A 24,377-nucleotide genomic window follows, 5' to 3' on the forward strand; every position below is an offset into this window, starting at 1 on the left:
TCCCTATTTATACTGTGTCAGGGGTGGGCCCAGAGAGGGCGAGCCCACTTTCCACGAAGATTCCCCCCAGCTGTGTTGGGGGAATGGTGAGGACGCGTGTCCAGGTGTTGTGGCGAACACTGAGAGTTCGATCGCTCGGGTCGGGTTCTCGATGGGTCGGTCCGACCCGTACCTGCATGGGCCACACCGCAACACATATATATAAAGGAAACGTGGCATTGGTATATATATATATATATATCATTTTCTTTTCATTTGTTCCTTCAGAAGGCTTCGGCCATAATAATAATAATAATAATAATAATAATAATAATAATAATAATAAATTTAAATTTTGTCTACTAAAATAATTTTTAATAAATAATTCAAACTAATAAAATAAATAATAATCAAATTAAATTTTAATATTAATAAAATTCTATTTAATTATTTTTTGTTAACAAAAATAATTTTTTTTTAAAAAAATTTAATATAATATAATAACTTATAAATAACTAATTATTTGTTTTTTTTAAATTAGGGTTCTTACAGCGCTAGCTGGACGCACTTCATGATTCCTTAAAAGTAACTCATTGTTGTGTTCAACAACAAGAAAGCAAGAAATTAACTTAAAATACTTTTTTAAATATTTTTTCTGGATACTGCTGCTACAGGAGCACATTCGAGGCATGGAAGGTTGAGAAAGTTTTCTCTAACATATCATTATCAAATATTCTTTTCCCACATAATTTCATTCGTGAGGTAATACGAAATATTGCTGAATTATATTCATTTATGGATTTAAAATTCTGTAGACGCAAGTGTGTCCATTCATATCGGGTTTGAGGAAGTATCACCGTCTTTTGATGATTGTACATTTCTTCAAGGTCTTTTCACAGATCTGCAAGATCTTTTAACGTGAGATATTCATTTTTCAATCCTTCGTTAAGATGACAATGAAGAAAAATCATGGTCTTGACTTTATCCTTTTGGGATGCATTATTTCAGCCTTAATGGTATCTCCAAGATCCATTGAATCAAGATGGATTTTAGCATCTAATATCCATGATAAATAATTGTTTCCAAATATATTAAGAACATTAAATTCAAGATGAGAGAGCTTCGACATAATGAAAATTTGTTACTTGGAGTCTTCCTAAAATTTGATTAGAGTCTTGTGCTGATAACATGTTGTAGAATAAATAAAGAAGATATATAAAATAAAGAAGCGTAAATAGAGGACTATAATATTAATATAATTAGCTCAATAAAGATGATTCATATATTTATTAATCTATGTAGAAACGAAGAGAGAGAGAGAGAAACTATTAGTAGTGTATAAAGAGAGAAAGGTGTTTTTTGCTTCTGTATATATATTACTTGTGATTATGCCTCCTATTTATACTTGTATAAGATTAGCTTTTTCAAGCTTTGAAAAGAACCGGGCTGTGGGCCCAACCGGACCAGCCCTTTAAGTAAAAGCCACATTGTTCTTCTCCTCATTTTGGCAGCATCAAAGGGCAACAGAGGAGAGGAAAGAAAGAACGTCAAACCCTCACGTTAACTTTCGTACATCGTAACTTCTCAATCCAAGCTCCAATCGCCGCACCGTTTGCGGCCACGCGTTCACCGCATCGAGCTCTACGTTTCTACCAGAACAATTTCATAGGTAACTTGCTATTTCACCTCAGTCTCTTCTTTTTCCTAATTTTTGAATTTTGAGTGAGAAGATTGAATTTCTTTGATTTCTGATGTTTCAGGATCCAATTAACTTGAGAAAAACGTTCACTCTTTCTTATGTGAAAATTGGGTAAGGTGAGGATAAGATAATTCTATTTTAATTTCATTGAATTTGAGCTTTGAGTATTAAATTGGATATATATGTGTTATAAATGTGTATTAGGTTGTGAATAAATAATTGGAGCTTGAAATTGTGAATACTGGAACTCGGAGGAAGCTGATTAGTTGAGGTTTTGGGGGCTGTGTTCTTTAGGAAAATTGTCTTGGAATAATACTTGGGAATCGGCTAAGGTATGGTTTAGGTTTCTTGCATTTAATATATAATTTTCTGTGAAAACTTAGGCTAGATGACCATAGGATAAGTTGGATTGCATGTGTATATTTAATACTTAGTATCCTGTTGATGAACATGGTTGGTTTGGTGCTTGTTGATTAACTGGTGATTTGGTGAATTATTGATTTGAGGTATAACTATTGTGGAGGTTGTTGTGATAATAAGGTATTTTGTTTTAAAAGCCTAGGATTTGTGAACTATGATTCTTAGTTGAATTTTGGTTGTTGGATTTGAATATTGTATGAGTATAATTGTTGATCTGAGGTAGATTTATTGTGTTGTTTGTTATGATGATGAGGAAGGGTATGTTGAATTGAAAAGAATGCAAGTTTGGACTCGAAAAGGGTGGCAAAGTCAGAGTTTTAGAGGAGATGCTGTCGAAATTTTATAAAAATTAGAGATTTTGTTTATATGATTATTTAAAAAGATTTAGATTCAAAGGTTATATGGTTTGATTTTGAGTTATTAAGAAAATAAGTATGTTTTAAGTTTGATTCATTTATAAAAGAATGAATTATGTTTTGAAATGGAACTATTGATGGACGGAATGGGAGGTGTGACAATGAAGGATAAGAATTGAATATGATTGATGTATGATGATGAATGAGATGCGATTGAGAATGATGTGGATATTGATGAATTATAATTGAATTATTTATATGGCATATGAATTTGAATGATCTGAGATACGAGATTCCCTGGATTAAGTGCCGTGGCTTGCCACCACGTGTACCAGGTTGAAAACTCGATACTCTGTTGACCCTACGATGTAAGTGTGACTGGGCACTATATAAATTCCCGTGAATGTTACCCCCATTGAGCAATATTGATTATTTGAGAAAAAGCTATGCATAGACTCTTGGGGATGCACGTCGGGGGACAGTCTAAGTACAATTCAAACTTGTCGGGTTGGCTGGATAACCGACTGATGAGCCTCATCAGCCATAGGACAGGCATGCATCATATGCATATTATTTGAACTACTTGCTTGTGCTTTAATTTGGGTGTGCCTATATGTACTTTCCATGTTAAATGTGTATTTGTTACCTACAGTATCTGTAACCTTCTTGTGCTTGTCTTTATTTGTCTATTTGTCTGTGAAAATGCATGATGGAGTTGGAGGTATAGAGGAATGGCACTATGGCAGTATGGAACTTAGATTTAAGGTTAAGTTAAGTTAGGTTTAAATATTCTTAGAAAACCACCTTTTATGGCTTCTGTTTAATACTTTAACCTCTATAATCTAAGTGTCGGCGTTCTAGGATTGCCTCTGGCATTCCCAGGACCTTATATATTATGTGTGTGGCACCTTTACCATACTGAGAACCTCCAGTTCTCATTCCATACTATGTTGTTGTTTTTCAGATGCAGGTCGAGAGGCATCTCGTTAGGCATCTGGACTCTTGAAGCGAAGTGGTTACTAGGTTATTTTGTTATGCTATGGTGTATATATATATATATATATACACTTGGCTTTCTCTCCGCATAACTTGTTCTTTTTGATCCTCTTAGAGGTTTATAGAGAGACAGGATTATGTATATGTACTTTTAGGTTTTGGATATGTATGTATATATATGTAAATATTCTCCGGCTAGTCTTAACTTCGCGGGTTGAGTCAGGAGCTTGTTATTTTGTATCTTTGACACTCTATTCCTACTTCGGTTATCTTATGTTTAATAGTTATGGTTTTCTTAGCACGCAAGTAAACTCGTTCCTCGAGCGTTGCACTTTTATTTTGCGATCTTTATTTCTTTTATTCTTCAAGGCTCCTAGCATATTATAATTCTTCTGCTATTATATATACACATTTTATTTTAGAGGTCGTAATTTCACACCACCTCTGTTTTACGACTTAAGCGTAAAGCTCTGCGTGGTAGGGTGTTACAAATCCTAATTGACTTTTCTCAAATTGTAGAGATTGACGAATTAAGTTCACTCTTTTTAATTATCATGTTGTGGTTGGTGACAAGGATAGTGATCTTTAACCCACAACCCTTGCCAAGATCTTTTAAAACTTGAGAAGGAGGGTTGAATCAAGTTAGTTTCAAAACTAAAATTTTTTAAAATGTTTTCGCAAAAGTTAAAATAGCAGAAGATTATTTGTGTTTTGTCTCTAAAGCCACAACAAAAGAAAACAGGTAAAAGAGAATCACACAAGCATATATCCTGGTTTGGTTTCCAAGTGCAATGAAACCTACATCTGGTCTCCACCATAATTATGGTGGAATTTCAACTATAATCAAACTGGTTACATGAACCAATATCAATAATTATAACCTAATTCATCTAGTATCACCCACCAAACTTCTAACCCAAGCCTAATATCCACTCAAGTGCTATTCCAACTTGGCTAAGGAAACTAATCCTAATTCAACAAAAACCAAATACAGAGACTTTGACTTTTACAATCCATCTCTTTTCCCTCTTTTCGCTCATGGCTCTTTTATTTTCTCACTTCACTGTGATTAGCCTTTTCTCAATTACAAAAAAAAATAGACATAAAAAACATAACAAAGAAACCTCAATGAAGCTCAAAGTAAAAGAAAATAATACTGCACAAAGATTTTCATTCTCTCTCCAGTATTCGTAGTTCTAGTAAACTCTAACCAAGAAACCAAATTGTGCTATAATTGTTCAGGCTGTGTTGCAATCAACCCTAAGCAAGAGAAAATCTGAATTCAAGTTGTGCTGCAATTATTCAAGTAGTAGTAGTAATAGTACTTTGTTTCAAAAGAAGGAGCCAACATTGAAAGCTGAATTTAAGTTATGCTGCAGTCTTGACTACAAGAGAAAACCTAAATTCAAGTTGTGCTGCAGTTGTTCAAGTTGTGATGTACTGTAGTCAACTCTAAGTAAGAGTATCTACTAATAGTGGTAGTACTTTATTTTAAAAGAAGGATCCAATCCTAAAACCTGAATTCAAGTTGTGCTGCAGTCAACTCTGAGCAAAAGAAAACCTAAAATTCAAGTTTTGCTGTAGTTGTTCAAGGTGTGTTATGCTACAGTCAACTCTGAGCAAAAGGATTCAGTAGTAGTAGTACTTTGTTTCAAAATAAGGAACCAATACTGAAACCTGAAGTTGTGCTACAGTCAACTCGAAGTAAGAGAAAATCTAAATTCAAGTTGTGTTGTAGTTGTTCAAGTTATGTTGTTTTGCAGTCAACTCTAAGAAAGAGGATCTAGCAGTAGTAATACTTTGTTTTAAAAGAAGGAACCAACACTGAAACCTAAATTCAAGTTGTGCTACAATCAACTTTAAGCAAGAGTATCTAGTAGTAGTAGTAGACTAGTAGTACTTTGTTTCAAAAGTAGAAACTAACATTGAAACTTGAATTCAAGTTGTGCTGCTATCAACTCTAAGCAAGAGAAAACCTAAATTCAAAAGAAGGAACCAACACTAAAACCTAAATTCAACTTGTGTTGCAATCAACTCTAAATAAGAGTATCTAGTCGTAGTAGTAGTAGTAGACTAGTAGTACTTTGTTTCAAAAGTATGAACCAACATTGAAACTTAAATTCAAATTGTGCTATTGTAACCTCTAAGCAAGAGAAAATCTAAATTCAAGTTGTGCTATAGTTGTTTGTGCTGCAATCAACTCTAAGCAAGAGGATCTAGTAGTAGTTGTTGTTATTGTGCTGTTGTCAACTCTAAACAAGAGGAAACCTAAATTCAAATTGTGCTATAATTGTTCAAGTTGTACTGCAGTCAACTCTAAGGAAGAGGATCTAGTAGTTGTGCTACTGTCAACTCTAAGTAAGAGGAAACCTAAATTCAAGTTGTGTTACAGTTGTTTGTATTGCAATCAACTTTAAGCAAGAGGATCTAGTAGTAGTAATAGTTGTGCTTCTGTTAACTATAAGAAAGAGTAGTAGTTGTGCTGCTATCAACTCTAAGAAAGAGAAAATCTGAGTTCAAGTTTTGCTACAGTTGTTTGTGCTCCGGTCAACTCTAGACAAGAGGATCTAGTAGTAGTAGTAGTAGTAGTAGTAGTAGTAGTAGTAGTAGCAGTTGTGCTGCTGTCAACTCTAAACAAGAGGAAACCTAAATTTAAATTGTGCAACAGTTATTCAAATTGTACTGCAGTCAACTCTAAGCAAGATGATCTAGTAGTTGTGCTGCTATTAACTCTAAGAGGAAACCTAAATTCAAGTTGTGTTGAAGTCAACTCTAAGCAAGAAGATCTACTAGTAGTAGTAGTAGTAGTAGTGGTGCTGCTGTCAACTCTAAGCAAGAGGAAGCCTAAATTCAAGTTGTGTTACAGTCAACTCTAAGTAAGACGATCTAGTAGTAGTAGTTTTGTTGCTATCAACTCTAAGCAAGAGGGAGCCTAAATTCAAGTAGTAGTAGAGAAATCCTAAATTCAAGTAGTAGTCGTAGTAATGTGCTGTTGTGAACTCTAAGCAAGGGGATCTAGTAATTGTGCTACTGTCAACTCTAAGCAAGAAGAAACCTAAATACAAATTGTGCTACAATTGTTCAAGTTGTACTACAGTCAACTCTAAGGAAGAGGATCTAGTAGTTATGCTACTGTCAACTCTAAATAAGAGAAAATCAAAATTCAAGTTGTGTTACAATTGTTTGTGTTGCAATCAACTCTAAGCAAGAGGATCTAGTAGTAGTAATAGTTGTGCTTCTGTCAACTCTGAGGAAGAGTAGTAGTTGTGCTGTTGTTAACTCTAAGAAAGAGAAAATCTGAGTTCAAGTTTTACTATAGTTGTTTGTGCTCCAGCCAACTCTAAGTAAGAGGATCTAGTAGTAGCAATTGTGCTGCTGTCAACTCTAAGCAAGAGAAAACCTAAATTCAAATTGTGCAACAGTTGTTCAAATTGTACTGCAGCCAACTCTAAGCAAGAGGATCTAGTAATTGTGCTGCTATCAACTCTAAAAGGAAACCTAAATTTAAGTTGTGTTGCAGTCAACTCTAAGTAAGAGGATCTAGTAATTTGTGCTGCTGTCAACTCTAAACAAAAGGAAACCTAAATTCATGTTATGCTATAATCAACTCTAAGTAAGAGCAGTAGTTGTGCTGCTGTCAACTCTAAGCAAGAGGAAGTCTAAATTCAAGTTGTGCTATAATCAACTCTAAGCAAGAGGATCTAGTAGTAGTAGTTTTGCTGTTGCCAACTCTAAGCAAGAGGAAGCCTAAATTCAATTAGTAGTAGAGGAAGCCTAAATTCTAGTAGTAATAGTAGTGTGCTGCTGTGAACTCTAAGCAAGAGGATCTAGTAATTGTGCTACTGTCAACTCTAAGCAAGAGGAAATCTAAATACAAATTGTGCTATAATTGTTCAAGTTGTATTGTAGTCAACTCTAAGAAAGAGGATCATATAGTTGTGCTACTGTTAACTCTAAGCAAGAGGAAACCTAAATTCAAGTTGTGTCACAGTTGTTTGTGTTGCAATCAACTCTAAGCAAGAGGATCTAGTAATAGTAATAGTTGTGCTTCTGTCAACTCTAAAAAAGAGTAGTAGTTGTGCTGCTGTCAACTCTAAGAAAGAGAAAACATGAGTTCAAGTTTTACTACAATTGTTTGTGCTCCAGTCAACTCTAAGCAAGAGAATCTAGTAGTAATAGTACTGTCAAATCTAAGCAAGAGAAAACCTAAATTCAAATTGTGCAACAGTTGTTCAAATTGTACTGCAGTCAACTCTAAGCAAAAAGATCTAGTAGTTATGCTGCTGTCAACTCTAAGAGAAAACATAAATTTAAGTTGTGTTGCAGTCAACTCTAAGCAAGAGGATATAATAATAGTAGTAGTAATAATTATGCTGCTGTCAACTCTAAGCAAGAGGAAACCTAAATTCAAGTTATGCTACAGTCAACTCTAAGCAAGAGTAATAGTTGTGCTGCTGTCAACTCTAAGGAAGAGAAAGCCTAAATTCAAGTTGTACTACAGTCAGCTCTAAGCAAAAAAATCTAGTAGTAGTAGTTTTGCTGCTGTCAACTCTAAGCAAGAGGAAGCCTAAATTCAAGTAGTAGTAGTAGCAGTGTGTTGTTGTGAACTCTAAGCAAGAGGATCTAGTAATTGTGCTAATGTTAATTTTAAGCAAGAGGAAACCTAAATTCAAATTTTGCTACAATTGTTCAAGTTGTACTGCAGTCAACTCTAAGGAAGAGGATCTAGTAGTTGTGCTACTGTCAACTCTAAGTAAAAGGAAACCTAAATTCAAATTGTGTTACTGTAATCTCTAAGAAAGAGTAGTATTTGTGCTGCTGTCAACTCTAAGAAAGAGAAAATCTGAGTTCAAGTTTTGCTACAGTTGTTTGTGCTCCAGTCAACTCTAAACAAGAGAATTTAGTAGTAGTAATAGTTGTGCTTCTGTCAACTCTAAGAAAAAATAGTAGTTGTTGCTGCTGTCAACTCTAAGAAAGAAAAAACCTGAGTTCAAATTTTGCTACAGTTGTTTGTGCTCTAGTCAACTCTAAGCAAGAGGAAGCATAAATTCAAGTAGTAGTTGAGGAAGCCAAATTCAAGTAGTAGTAGTAGTAGTAGTAGTGTGCTATTGTGAACTCTAAGCAAGAGGATCTAGTAATTGTGCTACTATCAACTCTAAGTAAGAGGAGGGCTAAATTAAAGTTGTGCTACAGTTGAGAAGAGGATCTAGTAATTATGCTACTGTCAACTCTAAGTAAGAGGAGGCCTAAATTAAAGTTGTGCTATAATTATTTGTGTTGTAGTTAACTCTAAGCAAGAGGAGTAGTTATGCTACTATCAACTCTAAGCAAGAAAAAACCTAAATTTAAGTTATGCTACAGTTGTCGTAATAGTAGTAGTGGTAGTAGTAGTAGAATTAATATGCAACATTTTGTGGACAGGTGCAATCCAATTTGTAGGACTGTACCAAATGCTGCCTATGTTATTGAAACCATTGCAAGCATCGACTTTAATGATATGGCAACAATTGAAGCATCAAAATATGTAAGAGGGCTATGCTCAATGTCTAAACAAAGATGGATTAGGAGGAAAGAGACTAAGAATGGTGAGAGTATTCTTTGATTTTGGGAATGGTTCTTTTTGCAAAAAACTCTTAGGCTTCGTATGAGAACCTTAAGGTAATGAAAACTGCTATCTCTATTTGTGTCAGTTATTACTTTATTCCAATGAATGTTAGTAGTTCTAACATACTTCATTGAAACTCAGGCAAATAAGTGCAATTTTAGTTGACAATTTGGACATAGATAACATAAATAAAATCAGAAATTATCAAAGTAAAGGAATTATAATGGAGTTCGAATTCAAACTAACCTTGAATGCATATCTCAAAAGACTTGGTTGCTTCACCGGTAAGAAGCTTGGCCGATGTGATAGCCTTCAACAAAAAACACTAAAAACTTGGTTGCTACTTGAGACAATGTTTACATTGAGCCCACTAGATCTTTTCACCACCACAATGATTTGATAACCAATGTGTTCATTTATGGAGAAGCAAAAACACAGCATTCATGATAAAAAATAAATAGAGATTCAAGAAAAAGATTCAAGATTAAGACAAAAACAATTAAATAATGGTAACTACCTTCAGTAGTTCAGCCAGTTTTTCAGTATTTAGGACCCAATCCTCTGTGCATATCCACTTGGTAACACACTATTTTGTTATTTTGGTTTTTCTCATGCCACAATTGCACGAAATATGGCATCAAGGTCAACAACCTAAACAACTTTCCATTACTGTGTAGTAGATAGGTCTAATAAAAAAGAGGAACAATTTTTAAGGCAAGCAATGCATTCATATCATTAAGAATGTGCAAGTATTCTATCTTTTCCCATGCAACAAATATGAAATTTAGCAAGAAAATTGCAGAAAATATTAGCTTTATAAGAGGCAGTAGCATGATTAAAAATTTTCTACCCTCATGTAATAGATAGTATAGACTCTTATATGCTAGTTTGTACTTTTAACCCATCTAAGACAGATTTAGAATCATCCAATAATGTATTTACATGATAAAAGGAATTGAATACCTTCACAATATCACAATGTATCTGTAACAAATCAGGAGAGACAAAATCGAGATTTAACTCCTTTTAAAATTACTTATAGAAGGAGGAAAAAATACGTAACTGATTGAAACTTCAAATTATTGTTATTCCACATGTTTAGGGAAGTAGTTAGGATATGGATATTATAAATAAGAAAGCTGAAAAGCTTTTAGGTAGGGAATTAGTGGAGTGACTTTTTAGTGGAGAGTTTGGCCTCTTGAATGCCAAGTGAATCTTCTTTCAAGACTCATTTTTCATCTTTTTTTCTAAATAATATTTCTTAAAAGTATCACATTGATACCACAACCTTTCTCTACCCTATTTTCTATCTCTCACCTCTTATTACTCTAATTGTTAATTACTATGCTACTTTACCTCTTGATATTCTGAAATTAGTGAGGAAATCCTTAACAATTGGTATCATCACGCAATCTGGGATTATTACCTGTAGATGGTCTCTACTCGCACCACCGCTGCCATGGAAGAATGTGTGGACGATTTGAAAAAATAAGTCGCTGAACAAATCCAATTATTGGAAATAATGATGAAACAAATGGAAGAACTGGTGCTACGTTCACAGCAACTAACCCCCGAAACCGATGGTGGACACTCATGCAACGATGATCCTGGAGGCGGATATCGACGACAGCCCGTTCCGAACAGGGGCGAAGGCAACCGCTCTGTGGAAATCCCTTCCTTTGATGAGTCGGACCCAAGCGGATGGCTAGTGCGAATGGATCGCTATTTTCGCATCTCGGAAATTCTGGTGGGGGACAAGCTTGAATATGTGGTACTTGCACTTCATGGAAAAGCTTTGACGTGGTTCGAATGGTGGGAATCCCAGTCCACTTTCTACACGTGGATCTGCTTCAAACAAGACTTGCTAAAGCACTTTGAACCTGGCGCGTCGGCAAACCCACTAGCTCCATATTGCGGGTGAAGCAAACAGGTTCAATAATGGCATACCGCCGAGATTTCGAACTAGCAGCGCGTTCTCACCGACAATTGGGAGGTGACACCTTATTGTGTATGTTTCATGAAGGTCTCAAATCAACCATCAAATCGGAGTTGATAGTGGAGGATTTTGAGAACCTCCAGGAGTTAATGGATCGAGCAATGGTTCTTGAAGCTAGAAATTTAGCATAGGAAGACGAAGGAATGCACCCAGGGGGTAGAAAGCAAGATACAGCATCACGTTCAGGATGGGGGTTTCTAAAAACTCTAATTGGGCCAGGCCTAATGCTCACTCTCCTCTAGTAGACCAAGGTAAGCCCACCATTGTTACTACTTCCAAATCAGAATCAAAGAATGACACTGGTCCCTCTATTGCTTCTAATTCTATTGGATCCAAGCCTACTTCCCGTTGGATTTCCAATGAAGAATGGAGTGAGCGACAACGACGAGGATTATATTTTCGATGTGGTGACAAGTGGAATCCTAGTCATACATGCAAATTCCGCCACCAATAGCTGATCCTTTTGGGTGAGGATGATGACGAACTACAATACCTTGAGGAAGCTCCTGCCAAGGCAGAACCTAATGTAGCTCTTCACACACTGTCTCTGCACCTCTCGTCCCTTAGCTACTGAGGTCTCACATCCCATCAAACTCTTAAAGTTCGTGGGGCCATCAATGGTAGGGAGATGGTTGTTTTGGTAGACCCAGGTGCCGAGGCTAATTTCATTTCTTCTACTCTAGTCTTCACTTTGGGTTTGCCACTAATGCGTCTACCTCCGTTCCACATGGAGGTGGGTAATGGCACAATTGAGCAGGGGTTAGGTGGATACGAGAATGTCAAAATTCTGGTGTAAGAAATTTCCATCATTGCAAACTTTTTGGTTATGGACTTAGGACGATCCGAAATAGTTTTTGGAGCTGGGTGGGTCGCCAGTCTTAGAAAATTTGAAGGTGACTACAACACTTTATCACTTAGCTGGGTACAAGATGGTTCGAAGGTTACATTACAGGGTGATCCAACCTTGGAAAGGATTCAGGCCAGTAGTAAGGTAACTCTACAAGCCTTGCGAAATGCTGAAGAGGAATTTTTGGTTACTCCGTTATTTTGCCCTGATGCTGATGAAGATTCTGCAGCCATCTGTTTCAGTCCCCATCTGGTCTCCCTCCTCAGAGATCACATGACCATGCCATAGTATTAAAGGAGAATTCAGATATTCCCAACATACGGCCTTATTGGTATCCTCACTATCAGAAGGAGGAAATGGAGAAGATAACTGAGGAAATGCTTCAAATAGGAATTATCAGACCTAGTTCTAGTCCATTCTCTAGTCCAGTAATTCTTGTGAAAAAAAGGATGACGGATGAAGATTTTATGTTGATTATCGGGCGCTCAACAACATCACCATTCTAGACAAATTTCTGATTCCTATCATTGAAGAGTTGTTGGACGAATTAGAGGGGGCTGCGGTTTTCTCCAAACTCGATTTAAAATCCAGATACCATCAGATTTGGATGAAAGAGGAGGATATCCACAAGACCGCTTTCCGCACGCACGAAGGTCATTACAAATTCCTAGTAATGCCTTTTGGGCTTTCAAACACACCTTCTACTTTTCAGGCACTAATGAACAAAATCCTCAAACCCTTTCTGTGCAAGTTTACATTGGTTTTTTTATGACATCCTACTTTACAGCAAGGATGTGGACAGCCATTGCAGACACCTGCTGCAAGTGTTGGAATTGTTATGAAAAAATCAATTGTTGGTCAACAAAAAAAAAGTTACATTGAAAGATCTTGCATTGAGTATCTGGGCCATATCATATCATCAAAATGTGTGGCAGCCGATCCCAAAAAACTCCAGGTTATGTTAAATTGGCCGCGACCCAAGGACCTTAAAGGTTTATGTGGTTTTCTTGGCCTCACGGGATATTATCAAAGATTCGTAAGAGGATATGGTGGCATTGCTCGGCCACTGACCCAGCTACTAAAGAAAGATTGTTTTCACTAGACTGATGAGGCAGAAGGTGCATTTCAACAGCTTAAACAAGCAATGGTCTCAGTACCTGTGTTTGCACTCCCGTGCTTCTCCAAAGCTTTCCAGATTAAGACAGATGCATTGGGAAAGGGAGTTGGTGCAGTTCTGATGCAAGAAGGGCGCCTCGTTGCCTTCATGAGCCAAAAACTTTCTCCAACAGCTCAAAACAAATCCGTGTATAAAAGAGAATTAATGGCTACTGTGTTGGCAATCCAAAAATGGAGGCATTATCTTCTCGGATAGCATTTCACAGTATTCACATACAAAAAATCTTTAAAATACCTCCTTGACCAGGAAGTTGCAAATGAAGGGCAGCAAAAATGGTTATCCAAGCTATTGGGGTATAATTTTGACATTCGATACAAGGCAGGAATGGAAAATCGAATTGCCAATGCTCTTTCAAGAAAGTTCCACTTCTCTTCTCTTTCTTTTCCCATAGCTACTGAATGGGGGGAGCTAGGAACTAAGGTTTTGGAAGATGATAAGTTAAAGACCATTATGCAGAAGCTGTTACAAGGAGATGAGACAGTGTCTGGCTTTGAATTAATCAATGGCAAGTTAATGTATAAAGGGCAGTTAGTGATTGTCAAGACCTCCAAGTGGATCCCTAAGCTTTTGATGGAGTTTCACTGCTCCAAATTTCCTCCATTCTCCATTGGGAAGGTATGAAGTTAGATGTGATGGAGTTCGTAAAAAATTGTGACGTATGTCAGAAAAATAAACATTCCACCCTTCAACTGGCAGGCCTACTCAAACCTCTTCCTATACCCACAAACATACAAACTGACATTTTTATGGACTTCATCAGAGGTTTACCACAATTTAAAGGGATGGACACAATTTTAGTAGTGGTTGATCGACTTTCCAAATATGCTCATTTCTACTCGCTTGCACATCCCTTCTCAGCAAAAGACATTGCTCTCTTGTTCATTAAGGAGGTTGTTCGCCTCCATGGGTTTCCATCCTCCATTGTCTCTGACCGCGACAAAATATTCATGAGTGCTTTTTGGTCCGAAGTATTTAAACAGGCTAGAACCTCCTTGAAGATGTCCTCTGCATATCATCCACAGACCAACGGCCAAACGGAGGCTGTTAACAAGTGCTTAGAGACCTATCTTCACTGCCTCACAGGCTCTAAGCCAAAACAGCGGTCCACTTGGCTGCCTTGGGCCGAGTTCTGGTATAGTACTACTTATCACGGGTCCATTCGCATGACCCCTTTTCGAGCTTTATATGGGAGGGAGCTGCCTCCATTATTAAGAGGGGGCTGGAATCTACAGTAGAGGAAGTTAGACTACTAATGAAAGACCGTAATCAGATGCTCGATGAGTTACAATTTCAGTTGAATAGAGCCTAGAATGGCATGAAGCAAGCTGCTGATAAAAAGAGGAGAGATGTAACTTTTGAAGGAGACTTTGTGTTTTTAAAGATCCACCCATACATGATGCAGTCTCTTGCTACTAGACCAAATCAGAAGCTTGGCGCCAGATTTTATGGTCCATATGAAGTATTAGAGAAAATTGGTCCGGCGGCTTATAAACTTCGGTTACCACCCTCTGCAAAGATACATCTTATTTTTTATGTTTCACAACTTAAGAAGAGTTTGGGACTTTCAGTGGAACCCCAAAACTTACCTGAGGCTCTCACTGAGAAAGGAGAACTACTAGTAGAACCTGAACAAATTCTGGACAGCTGTATGAGAAACCAAGAAAACTTGGAAGTGTTAATCAAGTGGCAGAATCTTCCCAAATTTAAAAGTACATGGGAGCTGGCCGACAAACTGCAGTTTGCTTTTCCATCCTTCCACCTTGAGGACAAGGTGGCTCTTCATTGGGGGGGTATTATAACAAGTCAGGAGAGATAAAATCGGGATTTAACTCCTTTTAAAATTATTTATAGTAGGAGGAAAAAAGACGTAACTGATTGAAACTTCAAATTATTGTTATTTCACATGTTTAGGGAAGTAGTTAGGATATGGATATTATAAATAAGAAAGATGAAAAGCTTTTAGGTAGGGAATTAGTGGAGTAACTTTTTAGTAGAGAGTTTGGCCTCTCGAATGCCAAGTGAATCTTCTTTCAAGACTCATTCTTCATCCTTCTTTTTTGAATAATATTTCTTGAGAGTATCACATTGATACCTCAACCTTTCTCTACCCTATTTTCTATCTCTCACCTCTTATTATTCTAATCGTTAATTATTATGCTACTGTACCTTTTGATATTCTGAAATTAGTGAGAAAACCCTTAACAGTATCTCTGCAATTTCATTCCCTGCACGACCACCCACGAGACCCTATAAAGAATATAATTGTGGACAAATGATGGAAGATAAGTGACTTACCTTTCATTGCTAGTAGTGAACATTGTAAGGTTACCCAAAACAAGAGCATCCTAAGAAAGCACAAGGGAGTCAAGAATTTATACCAACGTTTATCGTTGAAAGGATTAAAGCAACAAGGTAACAAGAAAACACTAATACCAACAAATAGTTAAAGTACTTGTCTAGAGTCTTCACCATTTGAAAACAACATATATTTATGTTTAAGATAAACTGATCAAGGATCAAACAAAAAGCATACACAATCATGTAATTTTCTACTTCATACAAGATTGTAAAAGATATTATAAACCAAAATATCACATTACAATGTCACATGTCCACTTCTCTTCCTTCCTTTCCTTTCGGCCCAACTTTAAACTGTCTTACATAAGAGTCTTACAACAACATGCTATATTGACAGGATAATTTTTAACATAAAGCAAGAATTACCTCATATCCTTCAAATTCAAAACCTTCAATCACCACGATTGTAGGGAACATGGTCAAGAGGGAGCTGTAGTAGGCCTTGAGCCTCTAGCCAAGTAATCTTCAGCTCTACCAAAACTTAAAATACATCAAGTCAATAGATATGCATACAAATTGAATATATTGAATCGAACAAGTTTGGTGTTTAAACTGACATATGTTTTGGATAACAGGATTAATTGAAACTGTTCAAACCCTTCCTAAGGAAGGCTAATCTATTTGATTTTTTCCAAAGAAAATATACGCGCTCTTTAGTTGTAAGTAACATACTATTCATTGCAGAAACTTGGCCACAAACATAATAAAATTGGTCAAATCAAAGGTTTCTAATAGTTTGTTACAAAATTCCAGATTGGTGTTGGTTTAAAGTATGTGAACAAGCTATTGGAATCAATGCTATAGGGTTCTATGCATCTGAGTCTTTTGTAGCTTCTGGTAAGTGAGAACAAATAATTCAAGAATAATTCTGTTTCTTCCTATCATATTTATTCATCTATGACTTGATTTGTTGCAGGGACGGAATATGTTATGGACAGATTGATACAAAAATGTAGTGAAAAAAGGGTGAACAGAAACCTTTGGCAATTTACGAAATATTTGGTAATTGCAAATGTTTTGAACGCCGCCCTAAAAACCGGCATCTTCAACAGATTTATTTCTGAATGCAAACTCAGTTTCTCAGCCACTTTCTTTATGTACACATCTTGCAAAGGAGGAAAAAAATCACAGAAGTTAAAGCTCCTAAACCTTTAACAAATGTAACTTGCCCATAATTTTATTTAAGTAACTTGCCCAGTTTTCAACTATGAAACAATTTAAGAATGTATATAACAAACCATAAAACCTAAAGCCACGTACTCAATAAGGAGTAGTTATGTTGAAACCTTATTGACGCCTAGTCGATTACCAAATACAAACGCACACACCCCCCATAGTCCACTTAGCCTTCCAAGAGAAGCAGTAAAATATTTTCATGCTTTCTTTTCTCTGACCAATTATGTTAGTAAATTCCTTTTTAAAACATCAATGGCAAGAATGAAATAAATCTTCCTCCCCGCCTGCATAGTGACTATTAGTATTACATACCAAACCCAAGACCGTTCTAATATTTGGGACACATACACTGGCAAATCACTACAATGGTCTATTTTGTTATTTCTTATTCATTCTACAATCTGGCGAGTTCATTCGCAAGGGCGACAATGGTTGTCGTGTTGAATCTATATCATCAAAATCAATCTTCCTGTCGATCGGGTTACTTGTTCTGGGACTAGACTTCCTCTTGTTTGACTGAAAACAAGAGTTAAACGAGAGATAATTAGGTCAATCATATAGTGCATATCACAATTATAGTGAAAATGAATAAGACTGAATTTATTAATTTATTACCTTTGCAGATGCACTGCTGGTATGTTTCTCGCCAGAACTTGGATGGTTTCTTTCCTTGTAATGCTTCAATAGCACTTTGTTCTCTTTCTCCAAGGTGTTATTTTCATTAAAAAGTAATTTGACCTGTGCATACAAAGCTAGGTTAGATACTAATGAATGATAAACATCCAACAATTACAAAAGGTCAACCAATCATTACCTCCTCCTCAGCTTTGAGAAGATTGGTTGTCAGATGTTCCTTATCTTTCTCAAGTGATTTGACTTTGGCAACTAGTGACAAAACTTTCTGGCTTGAGGGCTTTAAGCTACCAAATCCATAGTAAAAAAATCAAGCTAAAAAAACTGAACTTGCAAAAATGAAAAGGTAACTTCAACAGTATGTGAGTCCAATATTCCAATACTATTTATGCTGCATGTATTACTAGAACGAGCCACGATATAACAGTTAAAACTGGCTACAGAGATTAATGACTAAAGAATTATGAGAAAAAAAAGGAAACACATATCAGAGAAGAATGTGTAGAGGAGGTTTGGGGCTCACCAGTCCCACATAGTCAGCAACTTCTTACAGTATTCATCCTTAGAATTTGCTTCCAAAAATGTGTATGTACAGTAATCATCTCCACTAGTAATAGTTGCCAAAAGAGAGTCAAGTAGATTCTCTTCCTCAAGTGTGAATGTAGAAGAAGTATCAGCCTTCATGGGAAAAGCAAATATACAGGGTTAACATTGCCAACCAAGGGAACTAGAACTAACAATTTGCAGAAGGTACTAGAGTTTCACCATTTAAGAACAAGAAAATTAACTGATTTACAGTAAGATTGACTAGTACACATAGGTTGTATGACACATTGATAAAGCACATTAAAATGATCACAAGATTGTATCATTGCAGCAACCCAACTATGAATGAATGTTCATCTAGCCACCAACCACATCAGAAATTTAAGGAACCATACACACAATTATACTCACATCTCATAAAGTCACAGCTGCTATGATTGAAAGAAAAAAATGTTGTTCAGCACTGAAATCCCGTACAGTCCCGTTAATTAGCATTAAAATATTTTCTTGATTAGGATTGTTAGAAGGAAAAAAACATACCAATGGCTGACAGATTCAACAAAAAAATTCTGTATATATATATAGAAGAGAAAAGTATTAAGTACCAATTCATGGTAAGTCTTGTATTTCCTAAATTCTTCCTGCAACAACAGCAGCTCCCGCTCTAAATCTAGGACACGTGACTGAGCCTCCCTCGCCCTTCCATCGGCATCGTTCCCAAATTCCATCAACGCCTCTCTGTCGTGCTCAAACAGTACACACTCATTCTCCAAATTCTGGCATTTGGCCAGCAAATTCTCACACTCCATGGCCAACCTCTGATTCTCCTCAACGAACTTCTTCAGGGCTTGAGCATTCATACTCGATTCACACTGCTCCAAACCAAGAAATAAGTAAAAAATAGAAAACAGTAAAACTTATTCTATTTGGAGAGAAGATAATGAAAATGAAACCTTAGTTCGTTCGACGAGTTCGTCTTTCTGCTTCAATTTGGAGAGAAGATAAAGGTTCTGTTCTTGGAGTCGCCGTTCAGACTCTCGCGATGCTCGGAGCTTTGTTACTAGGGTTTTCGACGAAATCGGTAGACCCAAACAATCATCTATGGTTTCTTTGATGTAATCATCTACCTCTCGCGGAAGATCCATTCTTCTTGTTTCTGGAATTTGAAAAATCAGTGTGCCGATGATTCAAACGAGAGAGTAGAAAGGAGAAGAGCGAAGAACACCAAAGCCCCAAATTCTAGGGTTTCTCTCAATGTGAGAGACGAACTTTCAAAGAGACGTTGAAGAAACTGATGTTGAAAAAGCAACAACCCTTGGGTGTGATCGGAGAATCAAACTCTTTCTGTCTCTGACATTGGTTTTCTCACTCGATTCAAATTGAAAATTCTAGCCGTTGGGACCACTTTTTTTGTATCGCGGCTAGTATTTAATTTCTCTAAATTTTAGATTTTGAATTTTATTTTAAAAAATAAGGTATAATTTTTTATTATTTATTTTATAAATTAAGATTAAAAAAATAATAAAAAATATTCAAAAATAAAAAATTACACTTTAACCTTTCAAACAAAAATCTAAAATTTAGAAAATTTAAATTTGTCTGGCTAAATTCAAAGGTAAATTTTTTTTGGTGGGCTCTCATGGATTCTTGGACAAAATGGGCCATCCATTCCACTCTTAATTATTGGGCTTAACAATTTTTTAAAGGCCCAATTATAGATATAACAATAAAAACTTTGAAGAACGTTCTCCCTCCTGAATCCTGACCAAGTTTCCAAAATTTTCCATAGATATTACTAACAATTAATTTAATGATATCTCTTTTTAAGATATGATACTAGCTACTCCTTGGAAGCTGTTCTAAGATTCTTCAACCTTTTAATGATTTAGAATATTCATCATTTCGTTAGAGAAAAATTTTCAATGTTAGTCGTCATAATAAAAGTTGTACAAGTAACCACCTTAAAGTAAAGGGAATCTTCCTGTCACAGCCAACATAATATAATATAGTCGTAAGAAACTATTAAATTAAAAAATAATAACTAGACAATAAAAATATTAAATAATATAAATAATAGATATATCAGATGTTCAATTTATTAAATATACAAATAATTATCTTAAATTTTTAATATTAAGATTTAGATAGATAATCTAAAAATGTAGTATATTTTTACTTTATTGGACTAATTTTAAAACCCATCATTCACGATATTCACAAAAATAATTATTTATCTAACAAAGTCTCTAAATTAAATAACGCATATTACACATGGCAGAAATATATGCGTGACAAATACTATATTTTAGTTTTATTACTCGTTCCGACAATAACCTACCTAGGTATACTTTTTAGTTCGACAGTCACTCCTGTCTTGCAAATATACCCTCCAAATTTCCAATGGAAGGTTAAATCATTATTCCACACTCTCATCTCAACAAGCTAGCAATTTTGTGTTGCAAATGGAAAATTAAACATAAAGACGTCAGCATTCAGCAACTATATATATATATATATATATATATATGGGACCCTCGAAGGTTCAAAATGATCAAGAGCATATAGAAACTTATTATCACTACTGTTGCCAAACTAGTTGCAATTAGATAACAATATAATAAAATAAAAGATAAATTATATTTTTTATTTTTAAAATTTGTTAAAAATTTTAAAATATTTTTAAGTTTTATTTTATTTTAATTTTATTCTAAATTTTTTTTATTTATTTATATTAATAGTTATTCTTATAAAATTGTTATTGAATTGGTTATAAATTTTTTGAAAATTATTCATCATAAATATATTTAATATAAATTAAAAATTAATTTTTAAAATAAAATTAAAATAAAATAAAATTTAAAATATTTTTAAAATTTTTAACAAATTTTAAAGATAAAAAATATTATTTATCCTAATAATTTGTTTGCATTTATTTTGAGACACTACTTAAAATTGAATTGGGTTTGGATTTAAACGTGAAGTCAAATATTTTTTATTGAAGGTTTTGATTTTTTTGTTGGTAAGATAGATTTCTCAGGTTCTCACTTAGACACTAGTAGAGGTATATGCAAACAATTTTTATACTTAAAATAAGAAACCAACATTATTAATATACTAAAATTTGAATTCAAATACAGTATATTAAGAGATATATGGTTTAATGAGTTGAGTTAAGTTTTAGCTATGAATATAATAAGGTTAATGAAGGAGAAGTGAGGTCGCCTCTTAGAAAGGTTCTTAAGGCAAATAGTGGGGGCCTCTTTACTCTTACTAGTTCTTTTCTTTTTTTTCCCTGAAGTGACAATAAAATCTAATGGATCCTTCACGACTTCGATGTGAAAGTTTATTAAATTGGTTAATAGACATCATCATCCGTGTAATTTGTTTTGGTTTTAGCATTATTACAGTTTACGCCGAAATTAAAGGACAACCAATATATAGAAATTAAAGGCCCATGAATGTGTATGGGTCGAATGAAATCGGATTTGATGTGATTTATATTCGGTCTGAAATATATATCGGGCCTATTTGTTAGACTCGAATTCGGTTCTAAACCCGATGAAATCTATACACTTTCGAGTCACGATTATATCGGTTAAAGATTGGGTAAAAATCAGGTCATTAATATTTCATTACCTTGATACCTTCTAATAAGCTAGCATGTGAAAATATCCAAATTTCTAATACTCCAACTATTATTTGACATGGTAAAATTTATTTAGAAAAATATAACAAGAATCAACTATTCTCTAAAATTAAAGCATAACCATAATCAATACTAATATTATCTAATAACACCAAATATTTAAATCAATACAATAACATAATATTATGCATTAGTCTAAAATCTTATGCATTTTAAACATAAAACATTAATTTATAGTTTTAGAATAACTAATAATATAAAATATTAAGGTTTACAATACTTAAACTCCATATAAGAATAGCCATCATCCATCACTAATAATACAAAATATTAATTGTGTATGACGACCGGACCATCGGGCCGACTCCGGGCGACCCGAACCATGGTCCGGATCCGACCCGAAATAATGACTGAATCTATTTTTGAAATCCTTACCCGGCCTTAGATTTGATGAAATCACACCAAATTAACTCCTAAAATATTCGAAACCGAGCCAGATCTTCGAACCGAGTCGGGTCATGCACACCCCTCCCATATAGTAGGTACCATATACAAATAAATAATCATACATATAAACTTGTCCAATACCCTATTCAATCTTCATGACAGTGAAATTTAATTTGTCTACGAGTAAAGAAAATTACCACAACAGCAATCACGACATTCTCTTGAACTTGTCACATATTAATTAGCATGACAAAGACACAGTAGTTCACTGGTGATTTGTATCTAGTCATATATATGTAGCGGTGGCACATTGCGTTATTCATAGTGAAAATGAAAGAAAAATATTCAGATTATTTTATTATCTGTTCTCACATTATATATTATTCTATCATTAGCAAAACATGCAAAAAAAAAAAAACCAAGCTATTTAATGGTATTTTTGCTTCTTCAAGAACCATCCGGTCATCAATTTTCCAACTATTAAATGAATAATTTTGGATTTTTAATTGTAAACAATATCGATGCCAAATATATTGAGAAAATTTAGGTAATTAACTAATTATTTTAAATAATATTAAAAGATAATAATATAAAATTATCTTATTTAATTTAATATTTATAATTTATGTATGTAATATTTATAATTATATTTTTATTACATCTAAAATTATTTATTTAAGATAATAATTAATAAATATAAAATAAAAATATCTAAACTACTTTAAATTGATTTTTATTGTCCTTTAATCAATATATAATTAATAATTAATAATAAATCGGTAAAGTTTTCTTTATCATCACTTTAAGAGAGATAATACATACTTCTTTAATTAGTTTTGTGATAAAATCATTTATTTATATAGCGGCTATTTCGATAAAAATACTAAAATTATCTTTTTTAAAAGATGTTTGCGTGTTATAATATTATTGGACATCTTTATTAAATCGGGTAATAATTTAATTTTTAATAAATCAGAACAAAATTAATTTATTATAGCAACAATAATAAACCCAATTATCCGCATTATAATTATTAGACCCGATTTGATCCGATTAATTTTTATAATCTAAACCGAATCATATTTGAATTTTTTGATAAAAAGATAAATATATCCCTGATTTTTGTTTAAAAAAAACAAAAAAAATCTATGATCCATTGAATTATATAAATTGATCGGTTCGACCGAATCTGATAACAATTGAGTTTATTATTATTGTTATAAAAAATTGATTTTATTTTAATTTGTTAAAAAATTTAAAAATAATCGATTTATTAATACGACCAATAACAATGTGACACATAAGAGTCCTTAAAAAAGATGTTTTATGCGTTTTTATAGGAGCATCTTCTTATTTATATTATAGGAGACTTAATTATTTTGTTTAGATAAATTACAAAACTATTATCAGTTTAGTGACTACTCATCACATGTGTATTTCTGCAAAAATAATAATTAAAAATTATTAAATAAATAATTATAGTTAATTAAACTATTTTTTCCATAAAAGTACGAAGACAAATTTACATGGTACGGTTATCATCATATTTTCCATTCGATATGAATGCGTGCATTATATGTTCAATATACAAAATTATGTTTACTATATATATATATATATATATGAGTAAAGTTAGGGAACCAAAAACATATTAGTCAAAATTCAGTCAAATATTTTTGGATGAATTCAAAATTTTTACGAGTTAATATATATGGATGTTTCTTCTACTAAGTATTAGAATGCTTTTTTTTCATATTAAATGGATGTTCTTTTATATATTTTTCGAATTTGTGATTGTTAGAAGTGGATAGATTAATGTGAGAAAAAAGAAGAAGGTTTTTATAGATTTTAATTAGGTTTACTTAATCAATTTAAAATTTTTAAATTTTGAATTTAAAAAATTTAAAATTAATTAATTATTGATATAAATTAATATAGTTTTATTTAGTTTTTGGCTCATAAAATTTTAGTTCCTTATACTTTTCCATAAATATATATACACCCCGAGATCTCACTTATCTTCTCTTCTCACTTGCACTATATCCTTATTAATATATAATACAAGATTATTAGTAAAAGGAAAAATTATTTGTAAATAAACCACTTATTTTGACATTCGTCAAGTCTTAAACTAAAATATTATTTGTTTGTGATATATATAGGAGAGGATATTGATTAGCTTAGGGTATTTTTAGGAATACAATTATTACAATAAAATTAGTTACTAAAATTAATTATTAATATAAAATATATATTAAAAATAAATTAAATAATAATATATTTATATACAAAATATATAGTGATTAATTTTAATTTATTGATTAATTTTAGTAAAAAATAGTATTTTCATTAGGCATACTATATTACTATATATATATTTAGCATATTTTGTTGAAATTATGAACGGTATATATTAAAGTTGTCTTTGCGTAGGGATGTACATGAGTCGAACCACACTAAATTTAACTTAACTCAGATTCGGCCGGCCTGAAATAT

General features: G+C 33.8%; 2 protein-coding genes across 2 annotated transcripts; one reads left to right on the forward strand and one right to left on the reverse strand.

Annotated features, from left to right (window-relative positions):
* The first annotated feature begins 14,390 nt into the window (after positions 1-14,390).
* LOC140174664 (uncharacterized) lies at positions 14,391-14,891 on the forward strand. Its single transcript, XM_072200152.1, has one exon. The coding sequence runs from the start codon at positions 14,391-14,393 to the stop codon at positions 14,889-14,891; it is 501 nt and encodes a 166-aa protein (XP_072056253.1).
* Positions 14,892-16,583: 1,692 nt separating this feature from the next.
* On the reverse strand, positions 16,584-19,193 carry LOC112706205 (uncharacterized). The gene is made up of 6 exons (XM_025757382.3): positions 18,742-19,193; positions 18,394-18,660; positions 17,766-17,920; positions 17,424-17,529; positions 17,225-17,347; positions 16,584-17,125 (listed from the first exon to the last, which is right to left on the reverse strand). The coding sequence occupies exons 1-6, from the start codon at positions 18,931-18,933 to the stop codon at positions 16,988-16,990; spliced, it is 981 nt and encodes a 326-aa protein (XP_025613167.1). The 5' UTR covers positions 18,934-19,193; the 3' UTR covers positions 16,584-16,987.
* Between the last annotated feature and the right edge of the window lie 5,184 nt (positions 19,194-24,377).

This window comes from Arachis hypogaea, chromosome 8 (genome assembly GCF_003086295.3).
Source record: "Arachis hypogaea cultivar Tifrunner chromosome 8, arahy.Tifrunner.gnm2.J5K5, whole genome shotgun sequence".
Lineage (NCBI taxonomy): Eukaryota > Viridiplantae > Streptophyta > Magnoliopsida > Fabales > Fabaceae > Arachis > Arachis hypogaea.

What these genes read in the sequence shown, in the direction of transcription:
- LOC140174664 (XM_072200152.1), top strand. Translation starts at nt 14,391, where the DNA reads ATGAAGCAAGCTGCTGATAAAAAGAGGAGAGATGTAACTTTTGAAGGA.
- LOC112706205 (XM_025757382.3), bottom strand. Translation starts at nt 18,933, where the DNA reads ATGGATCTTCCGCGAGAGGTAGATGATTACATCAAAGAAACCATAGAT. An exon ending in TTGCTGACTATGTGGGACTG is followed by an intron (nt 17,530 to 17,765) that starts GTGAGCCCCAAA and finishes TGGATTTGGTAG; the next exon opens with CTTAAAGCCCTCAAGCCAGA. An exon ending in TTCTCAAAGCTGAGGAGGAG is followed by an intron (nt 17,348 to 17,423) that starts GTAATGATTGGT and finishes TTGTATGCACAG; the next exon opens with GTCAAATTACTTTTTAATGA.